Raw genomic sequence first — 12,354 nt, 5'->3', positions numbered from 1 at the left:
TGCAATCAATAATATTGCAGGAGGTGGAGTAGGCAGCAGCAACAAGGGAAACAAGGTAAGTAAAAACCTTGTTAGGGACACAGATTTATAAACCTAATGCTATAGTGTCTGGGAGCAGCTGCTGTTGAGACAGGTTCTAAGCGAGGTCTGATTTCTTTTAAACATACATAATGCTGCAATTAAATAGTCAAAATTAGGGATTTTGTAATGTTCCCATCTAAAATAAGAACAGAGCGTTCTGTCTCTGTGATCCAGAAGCTAATAGATTCCTATGTGCTGAGAATCTATTAGCTTCTGGATCACTTTTCTAACAAGTGACTCCGCTATCAGATAGAGATTAGATAGAGACAGAATTAGGAGAAGGCAGAAACAGGGGTAGAAGAGAGAATGTAACGAATTGCCTGTACTTTTAAATAAAATGTTATGATATTCAGGATCACACCTCTGTAACTAAGGGATGTTAATTTGCCCTGCTAGCTTGAGGAGGAATAAGTAAAAAGGTGAATTAATAACTATTCAGAGTTTGCAAGGAACAAACTATAAGGAGACTTTAATGAGTTTATATATTAAATATATTAAGTATAGTCAGGCTCTGGAGGTATTGTAATGAGAGAAAAATCTGACCTATATTTATTTGCATCTTAAATTCAAGACACAAAATATTTACTTCACTTATTTTTAGTATTTATGTGTATTTATGCTGTATTCAATAAAATGTTATCATTTTTTTAAATCTTTGTTTGCTGGTAATTTGTACATGTACTGGTATATTATTAACATCTGCCAAGGGGCAATTAGTATGTTACAGCTCTCCCCCTTTGCAGCAAACAGTTCCAAAGTTTATGGGGTTGGCTATGTTGTATATTAATATTCAAGCAAATATGCTACTTTTACACTGCATGCACACACATCTATCGCACACCAAGGATGCATGGTACTGTTGGTGGGAACTTGGTGTTATAAAGGTCTACTCAATTGGGACGGACCTTCCGCCAACGGATGCTCCTAGTGCTCACCAAGGACCATCAGCACCGCACCAGACACCATAAGCACTGCAGACCCCACGAACCGCTGCAGCTTGGTTGGGGTCTCACCGACTTCTGCCCACCCTGGACCTACAACAAGGCTCCAGGTTCCAGTGGGTAACCCTCTCCTCCAAGAGAGTATAGCAGGATCAGCTGTAGAGCTCTCACAAGAGCTAGTAGAATCCAAGGGAGTATAATGATTATAGCAATCCTTGTAGTTATTATAGCTGTTCCCTTCAACACGAGAAAAGGCTGCAAGTTGAGGGTAAGAAGATCTGAGAGTTTAATGGTACAGGTTGGATTTTTATACAACTTTTCAGGCCAGAGGAACACCCACTGGACCTGATGGGGTACCAGGACACAAATTGTACAGACCAATAGAAACAATGTAACAATGCCTGACACTCCCACATACAGCACACAATCCCTCCCCTCTGCCTGTGATACAATAAGGTAGATAATGTATTAACGTAATTATCCCCAAGCTTAACATTTCACAAGTACCCCAAAATACAATATATCCCCATAAAGTCACATCCCCTGATAGCCCTTATCTGGGTGAACAACATATCAAAAAATCACCCAGATTAGAGCAGGGGTTCAGGAAATTCCTGGAAGTCTCTTTTTGACCGACCTCACGCAAAAACAGTTCCAGAGAATTAGGCTGTGTGGCCAATGATTAAAGTACACTTCAAATAGTCAAACGGGACCGTTTGTGCACAAAGTCGGTGTTGAAGTGTGTTCGGTAGATTACTTTTGTCGAACGGCGCTCTGTTCGTGGGGATTTAGTCTAACTTAGCTGGAGGTGGAAGCCCCAGCGGTGTTCGTGCCGTCGGGTTTACGATTTTAGCTCCATGAACCCGACGGCAAAACACAGCTGACCGTGTTCGACTAAACAAGATTGCTGCCGCCATGTGTTTGACTATACGAACGGCGACCACCCAGCCATTCGCCAATTAAGCTGCGGTTAACCACAGCTTCTGGGAGATTAACAGGCTGCACACTCCACTTGCGAGTGGTCCGTAATGGATTTGACAGTTTGTTCGGTAAAGAACACCAGAAGCCTAATCCATTCCATCCAAGCCCCATATAATGCACCATAGCAGGGAAAAAAGCATGAACCATGTTTTTTAGCCCAAACTTCACCACAGGACCATAGTCACAAGGTAAAAGGCTGGCAAGCAGTCCTCTCCAAAACCCAGTGGCAAAGTGGCCTTCGTCACATCAATAAAGAGAGAATTGCAGGGAATTGTGATGGGAATTTCAAACTTTAGGCAGAAGTAGTGCAGCTTAATGGGAGGATTATTCCAACTCTGCTACTTTGGCCTTAAGTTTGAAAGTCCCTTTCAATTTCCTGTAATTCTCTCTATATTGAGTAGACCCTATAATCTGATGATAAGTAGGCGAAGATTAAGTAAGCGGAGTGGGCGGAGCTTCGGGGAAGTGGGTGTGGTACATTTTCAAGTAAGTAATTGATAGCTGTGCTGCAAAGTGTCCCTGGAATTTTTTTTCAAACGTTGGCAACTATGCTTATGTATTTTTCCTATGCTTGACTTTCTCTGACACGAGGAGGAATTTAAGTCAGCTCCATATCCTGTGTCAAGGAGGAGGGTGAGTAGTTTGTGAGAAAAGTTTATTTGACACAGGAAGTGGAACTGAATTATACTCTTCCTTCTGTAAGAAAATGTAAACCGTAGGAAATATACATAAGAAATAAAGAAAAGGTGTTTTGTCTTACGTTTTAAAGAAAACTAGATCAAATATAATAAGTTTCACATCTTCAAGGAGATGCCTAAATCCATCCATCCCTTACTTCATATTCCCAGCCCTTTCTGCCTCCCGTAATTGTTATAATTCTCTTGTGCACCCACATACACGCTCCATTGCTCCAGAATTTGATTGGACCTCACAAGGGAACCTTATGAGTTTGGAAGGGGATGTGGAAACCAACAAAGGGGGTTTCACCCAGGGTGCTTGATTCCATGTAATTCATTCTTAATTTTACAACTTTGTAAGGGGGGACACCTAATTATTAAGGCATTCTGAATTAGAATAAATTACATTAAAAAGGGTTAGAGTGGGCGTGGTTAACCGCCGAACGGAGTAGTCGCATGCTGTAAACTCTCCGTGCTTCACCAGGCCCAAAGCGACAACTGAGCTACTAAAAAACAGCTCCAACCACTTTCAAATAGCAGGGACATCTCCCGACAGCTTCATGGCACCATCGAAGCAAACAAAACTTACCGACCTGGTACGCCAGGGCATGAAAGACCGAATAAAGCAGGCACAAGATGGCGATGGCCACATGGAGCAACCACCATCCCCGGAGGGTCATACAGACCTTGACAGCGAACCACCGGCACCTGACGATATACCGGTCACAAATAAAAGCCTACACTCCATGCTCCAGGACCTGAAGGCGTCCCTCCGCGCCGATTTCCGTAAAATTACCAGTGAACTGCGGAAAGATATAGCGGATATTGGAGGTCGCACAAGCAACTGGAAACCAAGTTGGAGGAGCCCTGCGCGGCACCATAATGAAGTGGTAAAGAAGCTGCAGAGGCTGGAAGAGGAACAGATGGCTCTAAAACACAAAATGGCGGACATGGAAGACCAGTCACGGCGCAACAATCTGAGATTCCGTGGCATCAGCGACTCCATCACCACTGAAGCACTTCCACAGTACCTCAAGGCCCTCTGTAAGGATCTAGTCCCGCAGGTTGAGGACCCTGCTTGGGAGCTAGACCGTGTGCACAGTTTACCCAGACCGGCATGCTTCACCGCTGACACGCCCAAGGATACAATAGCACAATTCCACTACTACAGCACCAAAGAACAACTTCTAAACGCAGCGAGGAAACTCACCAACTTGTCAGTACCATAGCAAACATTCAGATATATGTTGATCTCTCTGCGACAACGATGGCGAGAAGAAGGGAATTTGTGGATGTCACCAAGACGCTGCGCAATAACAACATCCCCTACAGGTGGGGCTACCCCACGAAGTTGCTGGTGTGTTACCGGGGAAGATCTGTTCTGATTCTGGAACCGGAGGTGGGCATGGTGAAACTGAAAGAGTGGGGCCTACCTCACGCCCAAAGACAAGCATTTCCTAAACGCACCTCCCCGGCGAAGTTGAGGCCAGAATGGAGAATGGCGGGCACTGCCCCGGAGCCCCACCAACAGGCCTAGTGGACAGTTCACTTTGGACTTCCCGCCGTCTAGAACTTGAGTATCACAAATGTATTGTTATATGTTATAATTAGCTATGCAGCCTTATATGACATTAGAGTAGAGAGTACAGAGTACAGTTGCGACAGGTGTTAGTTGAGACGACTTTGTAGATTAAATATGGGGACTCCGCACCCTTGTGGGCACCTGCATGCTGCAGCAGGAATGACCCAGATATCCCACACCTTCCCAGTGCTCGTTATGCAGGGCGCTAGGATTGCTACAAGTTTAATATGTTTGGAATGCGTTACGGTCCCTGCTCCGCAGAAGAAGGTCTAGTTCAGACCGGCAATAGGCAACACGGTACCCCAACCCCCAGAATCATTAGCCTTGCAACCCGAGTCAAGTTGTATTACCCCCCACAACACAGCGAAACCAGTCCCTCACGAACATGTAGCATGAATGTGGGTATGCACGTCTAACAAACCTCAGGGATTGGCGAAGTAGGGCTTACCAACAACTAGCACACGAGTATGCATTGTGAATATTGCATATTTAGCCACAATTACTGCCTAATACCCATGCCAAACATTGAGATTGTTTTTGTTAAATGCTTTCTTTTTTTTTTTTTTACATTCTTTATTTTAAATTTTTTGTTTTGTGGTATACATAGTTTTGTTTCAATACAACGTTAGTGAAGTCTGTAAGTGCGACATTATTTTACACAGTTATATCATTCGTTATTACAACAGGGAGCTCATAGTGAGGGCTCAAGCATGGTAATCGACTGTTCTAGGTGAGTGCTTAAACTGTGCTTTGGTGGTTGGTACCGTGGTCTTTCATATCTCATGTGGTAGTTTACTGAGTTACGGTCAGGGCTTCTTGGTGACCCCCTTTTTTTCCCTTTTTTTCTGTTAACGGTCTTTGGCTATGATTTTGCGTCCGTGAGGACAGTCAGGTTAATTCTAGATAGGCTTCGGATGTGTGTGTCGCTGTATATCGTTACCGGCCTGCTTTACCGGTGTATTGTCGGCAGTGTCTATGCCCTTTTTGTTACGTCTGTGCTCCGTCAGGGTCTGCGGTTGGCTTGATCGTAGTTCAATGGTGGTTCTGGTGTTGTTATTTGTAGGTATGGGGTAGGTTGGGTAATGTATGGGTCATGCTTTCTCGGTGGGCTAGTTGGTATGTGCTACGTGTGTGTTGCCGTGTGTCAATTTATTCCCCTTCCCAGATCGGTCCTACTGCTGTTCATCTGTCTGTCGGGGTGTTTGTGCCGGTGTGGGTGCGCCCCCGGGTCCCGCCGGGGTGTCTCTCGCTGCACCCCGCGATGTGTATTCCATCCATGGAAACCATGTCAGGGCGCATTTTTCCGAACGTCCCTGCAGGGAAGCTGTCATCATTTCCATGCTGAAAATCGTTTCCACTTTCTCTATCTATTGTTGTAGGGTGGGCGCTGCCGTGCTCTTCCATAGTAGTGGGATGAGCGATTTCGCCGCTGTGAGTAGGTGTATGATGAGACCCTTTTTATAGATCTTCAGGGGTGTGTGCATGTGGTTGAGCAGCTTTGGCATTGGTTCGAAGGGTATATCCGTTCCCGTGATGTCCTTGATCGTCCGATGTATTATTCGCCAGTACGGTTCGATTTGGGAGCATGTCCACCATATGTGGATGCCAGTGCCCTCCTCTGTGCCGCATCGCCAACACTCGCCGGGGATTGTTTCGTGTACATGCCGGAGGATGTCTGGTGTTCTGTACCAGCCTGTCAGTATTTTATAGTTGCATTCCTGGTTAAATGCTTTCTGTTTAAATGCTTAATGATGCAAAATGCTAGCAAGGGCACGGGAGCGCAGTTATTGAAGGAATTACACAGAACCGCATGACCACATGTGGGGGGACTAGACAAGGGGTAACCCCTTAGCTTTACAGGGGATCGCGCCCCGGAGGAGTTTACTGGACGGCAACACAGTCACTGGGCAGCCCTGTGGTACTAGACATTGCTCAAGACGTACCCACACAGCTGAACAGGCTTCTCGGGTGGTGGGAGACTGGGGGGGGGGGGCCACAACAGACGTTCCCCGAGTATGTCTTGATGGACGAGGCTCCTACGCCCTCGCCTGAAGACCTGCATTGGTACAACTACCTAGCCATAAGATTCACCTCAGACCAAGGGGGCCCTGACGGTGGTGACAAACCTCCCCCACACAGGTTGCACTTGCTGACAAAAAACAAAAACAAACGTAGATATATGTATACGTAAAAAACTGGCCGAATAGAAGGTTTATGCACAGTTGCAAGATTCTGGAGGACTCTACAACTTGATGTCCGTGGGACTCCAGAGGCACCAGCAGCTTCAAATATCTGTTTGCTGCTATGTAATGGTATTTTAGCAGCTGCTCTCTTGATCCGATGCATGGATCTGGCAGAAATCTTCCTCAATGTGCCTTTATCTGCACGTACCCGTCTGTGCTCTGAATCAGCCACAAATCTCTTAATAGTGTGATGATCACGCTTAAGTTTTCGTGAAATATCTAATGTTTTCATACCTCGTCCAAGGCATTGAACTATTCCACTCTTTTCGGCAGCAGAGAGATCCTTTTTCTTCCCCATATTGCATGAAAATGGTGCTCTGCTTAATAATTGGGCTCATCTGGCAATTTAATTATCACAGGTGTCCGAGATTGTTTTCAGTGATCAAAAGAGCCTTGAGACACAATGCCATCCATGAGTTAAACTGAAAAACAAAATATTTAATCTTTGTGACACTTAAATAGAATTTGCATAATAATTTGGAACAGGGTGTAGTGTCTATCTTTCAGATAGCAACTAGAGGAGCTTTCTCCTTCAGATAAAACTCGGTCTGGGAATCAAATGCTGCTGGTTGCAATTTTTATTTCAGGAGCACAGTGTTTGGCTGCAAATGTATATCTCCAATCCATTGCTACTGTATGAGATGCAATGGTTTGTAAGAGACTGTGAAGACATTAGCAGACATTCTGGCATCTTCGAAAATGGATCAGGTGACTGTAGGAGAGTAGTTTCCGGTGCAGGAAACAAGGTAAGATTTTTTTTGGAACATGCTTTATTAAACTTTACTGAATTTGTAATCACAAAGGAGGGTGGACAGAAGGGATAATTTAGTCCCCAAATAACAGTACTTATTTTTGAGACTACAGGTTCCCTTTAAGACTTGTTTGTTATGAAGTGTTATTATGTTATTGGTCTTTAAAATGATAATTCCTGTGTTTCCTTTATTAAGGGACAGAAAAACAAACAACAGTTGTGAAGAAACAAACTCCTGTTTGGAATGAGGTAAGACAGTCATGTTGTGTCACGTGTCTCTTATAATTGAAAAGGCCACAAGCTCTCTTGGACCAGGTTTCCCATTAGACAGAGTAGGCAAATTGAAACACTGCACATCCAGAGTTATTTTTAAATTGTGTGCCAATTGTATGCACCCCCAGCACACATGACATAGGCAGCCCAAAACTCTATTCTGGGATGTCTAAAGTCAGTTCTGTGCATGTTTCACATCTGTCGTCAGTTTCATGGCAACAGCCACAGCAATCTTCTCCCTTGCAGGCAGAGCGCCTGCAAGAAGAAGATAGTTTCCCTCTCTCTCCCTCCGACCCTATGAGCGCTTCCTCCCTCTCTCCCTCCCACCCTATTGAGGCTCACCCTCTCTCCCAACTTGTGGGCTCCCCCGTCCTACCCTGCTCCACTTGCCGGATTGAACTTTATGAGAAGCGTATGATTGGACCATGCGAGTGCTGGGATCACATCAGGAGAGGGTGTGGAAGATCAGCGCTAGGAGTTTACAGACTTTAAAGCGGCACTGTCATGGCCGAATCCAGTTTTTTTTTAACCCCCCCTCCCGAATCCACTAAATCTAATTGTCCCCCTAGTCACTCCCAAATGCCCCTAAGCCCCCCATATTACCTATTTTTTAATCTTTATTTCATGCCAGGACCTAGGTCCTCGGCGACGCCATCTTTGTGTGGATAGATGAAGTCCCTGTGAGACATGTCATCTGCCCTAAATAGTGCTGTGAAATTCCTGCGCATGCCCAGTTAAACACTTGGGCATTCGAGAGGGAATTTCATCTATTCATTAATTCGTCAGAAAGATGAATAAATAATAGAAATTTCAAACGAATGAACGAAGACCTCTTTGCAGCACGCAGCTCCCTCCTTGTAATATGTAAAAATAGAAGCGGCAGAGAGCATTGAAGTGGCGGAGAGAGTGAGGGAGGCCTATTGTCCTCCCCCTGGCACCTACCCATGGGCGGAAGGTGGGGGCTAAATGTAAACCCCACCAGGTGACTCGGGGTCCCCAAGCCTTCTTTTTCAGCTCCAAAAAAGCCAAATAAAAATACATAATACACGTCAAACTTTGAAAATAAAATAAAAAAACCATAGCTTTCAATCAACCAATCACAGAGTTATGAGGTAAATTACACAGCATGGGAAAATTCCAAAGAACTTCCAAATGCATAGAAATTTCAAATGAATGAACGAAGACCTCTTAGTTCGTTTGTTTGGTTTATTACAAATTAACCGTTTACCGGCATTCAGCTCCCTCCTTGTAATATGTAAAAATACAAGCGACAGGGAGCCACTTCCTAAGCCATAGGCTGCTCCTTATTTAGTAGACATGCCCCTACTCGCGAAATAGCGAGTAGGGGCACACTTTACTAAAACTAATTAATCTTTACTTAGTATTAGTAAATTTGGCTGAAATACCAATTTAGGTCTTTCAGCCTTTTGGAATTAGGGAGTTATCTACTAAGCGGATGCAAGATGCAGCCACGGCACAAATCGGATCGGAATTTGCGTCCTAACACGAATGGAGAAACTGTTCTCATTCTGTTAGGACGAATTTTGATAGTTTCGCCGGCGTTCTGTCTAAAATGACAGGACGTTCGGCAATAGTAAAATGAGGCATCGCGAGATCACGGAGAAAAGGTGAAAATTGTGGGAAATCGCTCTGACTACAGGAAATAAAGCACACTTTGCTCCTCCACTGGTCAAAGCTGGTCAGGCGTAGAAAACCTACATAAGACAAAATAGTCACTACTTTGTCTTATGTTTTAAAGAAAACTAGAGCAGACAGGAAGAAATCCTGACAGAGTGAGAGAAGAGGAATCGATTGGGGATAGGTAAGTTCGACATGACAGTGCCGCTTTAAGGAGGGGAGGGCTGCATAGGGTATTGTAAATTGAAAATGCACATTTTTAAAAACGACTAGAGTAACCCTTTAATACTATGTTTAACTCCTCTTAAAGACTGATTGTAGCGGACCACGGGTAACCCAACCGGTTACCTCCGCTAGTTTCCTTCCTTCAGCCAGTCAGGAACCACTTAAAATGTACAGAGACCCATTTTCTCCCCCATTAACTGGACGAGACCGAGTTCTGGAGGTACAAAAACGCCTTATTTACCACACTTGGCTTTTTAAGCAAAACCCCATGCAAGGGGTGTACACCATACAATCTCATTGTCCCCTCAACACAGGGTCCTCCTCCTCCCAGGGGTTTTAGCGTGACACAGGAGTTTCAGTCCCTTTGTCCCCTGTTCCCGCCACCCAAGTTCAGGTTTTCCCACTTCCAGTGACAGGGGGTCTTCTTCCCAGGATTCCCTTTGTCCCCTGTTCCTGCCACCCAAGTACAGAGTTTCCAACTTCTGGTGACAGGGGGTCTTCTTCCCAAGATCCCCAGCACCCGCAAATCCCAGCGCGGGAATTCCACTCGCCTCTTTGACTCCCAGTTACAGAAAGCCTTCCAAACCAGCAATTGTCCCCAAAGGATGTCCACACCAAACCCCAGGGACCCCCATCACGGTACCTGTGGTGAACATCCTCCGTTCAGTGGGTCCCTGTGTTAAACCAGGCAAGGGAAGTGTCTCCTTTCGGGTTACGAATGCTCCCCCTGGTTGGCGTTCGTCTATATGAGGGAAGCACTCATTAATTACTTTGGTTTCACACTTATGTTGCAAGTTGTTAACCTTCTAATTAATTGGTGTGAACCTTCCAATGGGCATTGGGGAGGTCCCCGTTCGGGAACCAAACGTGGTGGGAAGCAGTTCACAAATGCTCCCCCTTGATGGCTTTCGTCTATACGAACTAGCGGCCACTTGCGGTTTTGGCATCAGGTCGAGGTGAGAACATTCTAATGAGCATTCTAAATGGATTATTGGGGTGGTCCCGAATTCGGGAGGCAAATGGATTCCCTTTGTGGAGGCACTCCCCAATGGGGAGCAGGTATTTTGCATGAAAACACAGGGTAGTATACATAATAAAGACAGGGGTGTGACAAAAGTAACCTCGCCACTGGCTTTTGGAAGGGCCTGTTTGCCAGCCTTCTACCCTGTGATTATGGCCCTGTGACAAGCTGAACCTCGTCAAGGGTTCTTGGCGTTTGCCTATTGCCTCAGGACTATGGGCCCTGCAATATACCTTGCCCAATGCACTTTAAAAGGCTCTGTTCATGTGAAGTATGTACTTTTGTACTCCAGACAGAGAGACCAACCGTTAGCCCTAATTCTCTGGAACTGTTTTGGGCATTGGACCATGTGGACCGTGGGTCAAAAAGAGACTTCCAGGAATTTCCTGAACCCCTGCTCTGATCCGGGTGATTTTTTGGATATGTTGTTCACCCACATACACTCTGGGGATTGCTATAATCACTATACTCCCCTGAGTATAATCACTAAGCTTTTGTAAGAGCTGTTCCTGCTACGCTCTCTGGACTAGGAGAGGCCTACCCACTGGAAGCTGGATCCTGTTCTTGGGTCCAAGGTTTGTGGAGGACGGCGAGACCCCAACCAAGCTGTGGCGCTTCGTGGGGTTTACGGTGGTTATGGTGTTCCAGTGCAGTGCTGATGGTACTCGCAAGCAGTAGGACGCAGCAATTGACGGAGGTACCTTGTCGGGGTGCCAGGCGGTCCGTCACATTTGGTGGCGGCGGCGGGACGGTGTCCTTGTGCAAGAAAAAGCATCCTGGAGACACAGGTAACGTGTTGATCATAGTGAGGGCAACGCTAGCATTCATGCAGTGCCCCTGTTAGCAGAGGTGTCCATTGACTTACTCTGACTCTTGCAAAGGTTTTCTGGCCGAGGTGAGGCAGCGAGTGGCCTGGTATGGCCCTGATGTGTCCATGGTTACCTTCCAGGCGATCTGGAACCAGGTAACCATCGAAAGACAAGCGAAGAGGGACCAAGAGTTCCTGCTGGCTAAAGCGAGGAAAAAAAATCTCCAACAAAAGGATTTTAGCCTCTCTCCCCAGAGGCAGCCAGAGGTAGCCAAAGTAGGGGACCTCATAGACTGGTCCTGTGAGGAACCCCAACAGGCAGGTGGAGATGGGACTGAAGTCTCTCCACCAGCCCCACAGGGATGCTGGGCAGCCGACCCAGATCCCCAGCTGCAGCCGGAGCTACTGGGAGAGGAGGCAGGTGGTCCTTATTCCCAAGTCCTGGGGGACCTCATAGACTGGCACTGGAAGGAATCTCAAATAGCAGGTGGAGATGGGACAGAGGTCTCTCTACAGGCCCTACAGGGATTCTAGGCAGCTGGCCCAGATCCCCAACGGCATCTGGAGTTACAGGGAGAGGAGGCAACTGGTCTCTCTCCCCAGCGGCAGTGCATCTGACAGGGAGAGGAGACAACCGGTCTCTCTCCCCAGTGGCAGTGCATCCTACAGGGAGAGGAGACAACCGGTCTCTCCCCCCAGCGGCAGTGCATCTCACAGGGAAAGGAGACAACCGGTCTCTCCCCCCAGCGGCAGTGCATCTCACAGGGAGAGGAGACAACCAGTCTCTCTCCCCAGTGGCAGTGCATCCTACAGGGAGAGGAGACAACCGGTCTCTCTCCCCAGCAGCAGTGTACCATACAAGGAGAGGAGACAACCGTTCTCTCCCTTCAGTGGCAGTGCATCTCACAGGGAGAGGAGACAACCGGTCTCTCCCCCCAGCGGCAGTGCATCTCACAGGGAGAGGAGACAACCGGTCTCTCCCCCCAGTGGCAGTGCATCTCACAGGGAAAGGAGACAACCGGTCTCCCCCCAGCAGCAGTGCATCTCACAGGGAGAGGAGACAACCGGTCTCACCCCCAGCGGCAGTGCATCTCACAGGGAGAGGAGACAACCGGTCTCTCCCCCCAGCGGCA

The 12,354-nt window shown here is 46.7% G+C and overlaps 1 protein-coding gene across 1 annotated transcript in view; it reads left to right on the top strand.

The window, feature by feature from the left end:
• The window catches only part of FER1L5 (fer-1 like family member 5), a 118,115-nt gene that overhangs the window by 16,329 nt on the left and 89,432 nt on the right, over positions 1-12,354 (top strand). The window contains exon 3 of the mRNA XM_063448614.1: positions 7,453-7,505. Coding sequence (XP_063304684.1) covers positions 7,453-7,505 — 53 coding nt within the window. The remainder of the gene's footprint in view (positions 1-7,452; positions 7,506-12,354) is intronic.

The sequence above is a fragment of the Pelobates fuscus genome, chromosome 3 (genome assembly GCF_036172605.1).
Source record: "Pelobates fuscus isolate aPelFus1 chromosome 3, aPelFus1.pri, whole genome shotgun sequence".
NCBI classification, from domain to species: domain Eukaryota; kingdom Metazoa; phylum Chordata; class Amphibia; order Anura; family Pelobatidae; genus Pelobates; species Pelobates fuscus.
The sequence above is the reverse complement of the archived record's forward strand: the minus strand, read 5'-3'. Positions and strand labels throughout refer to the sequence as shown.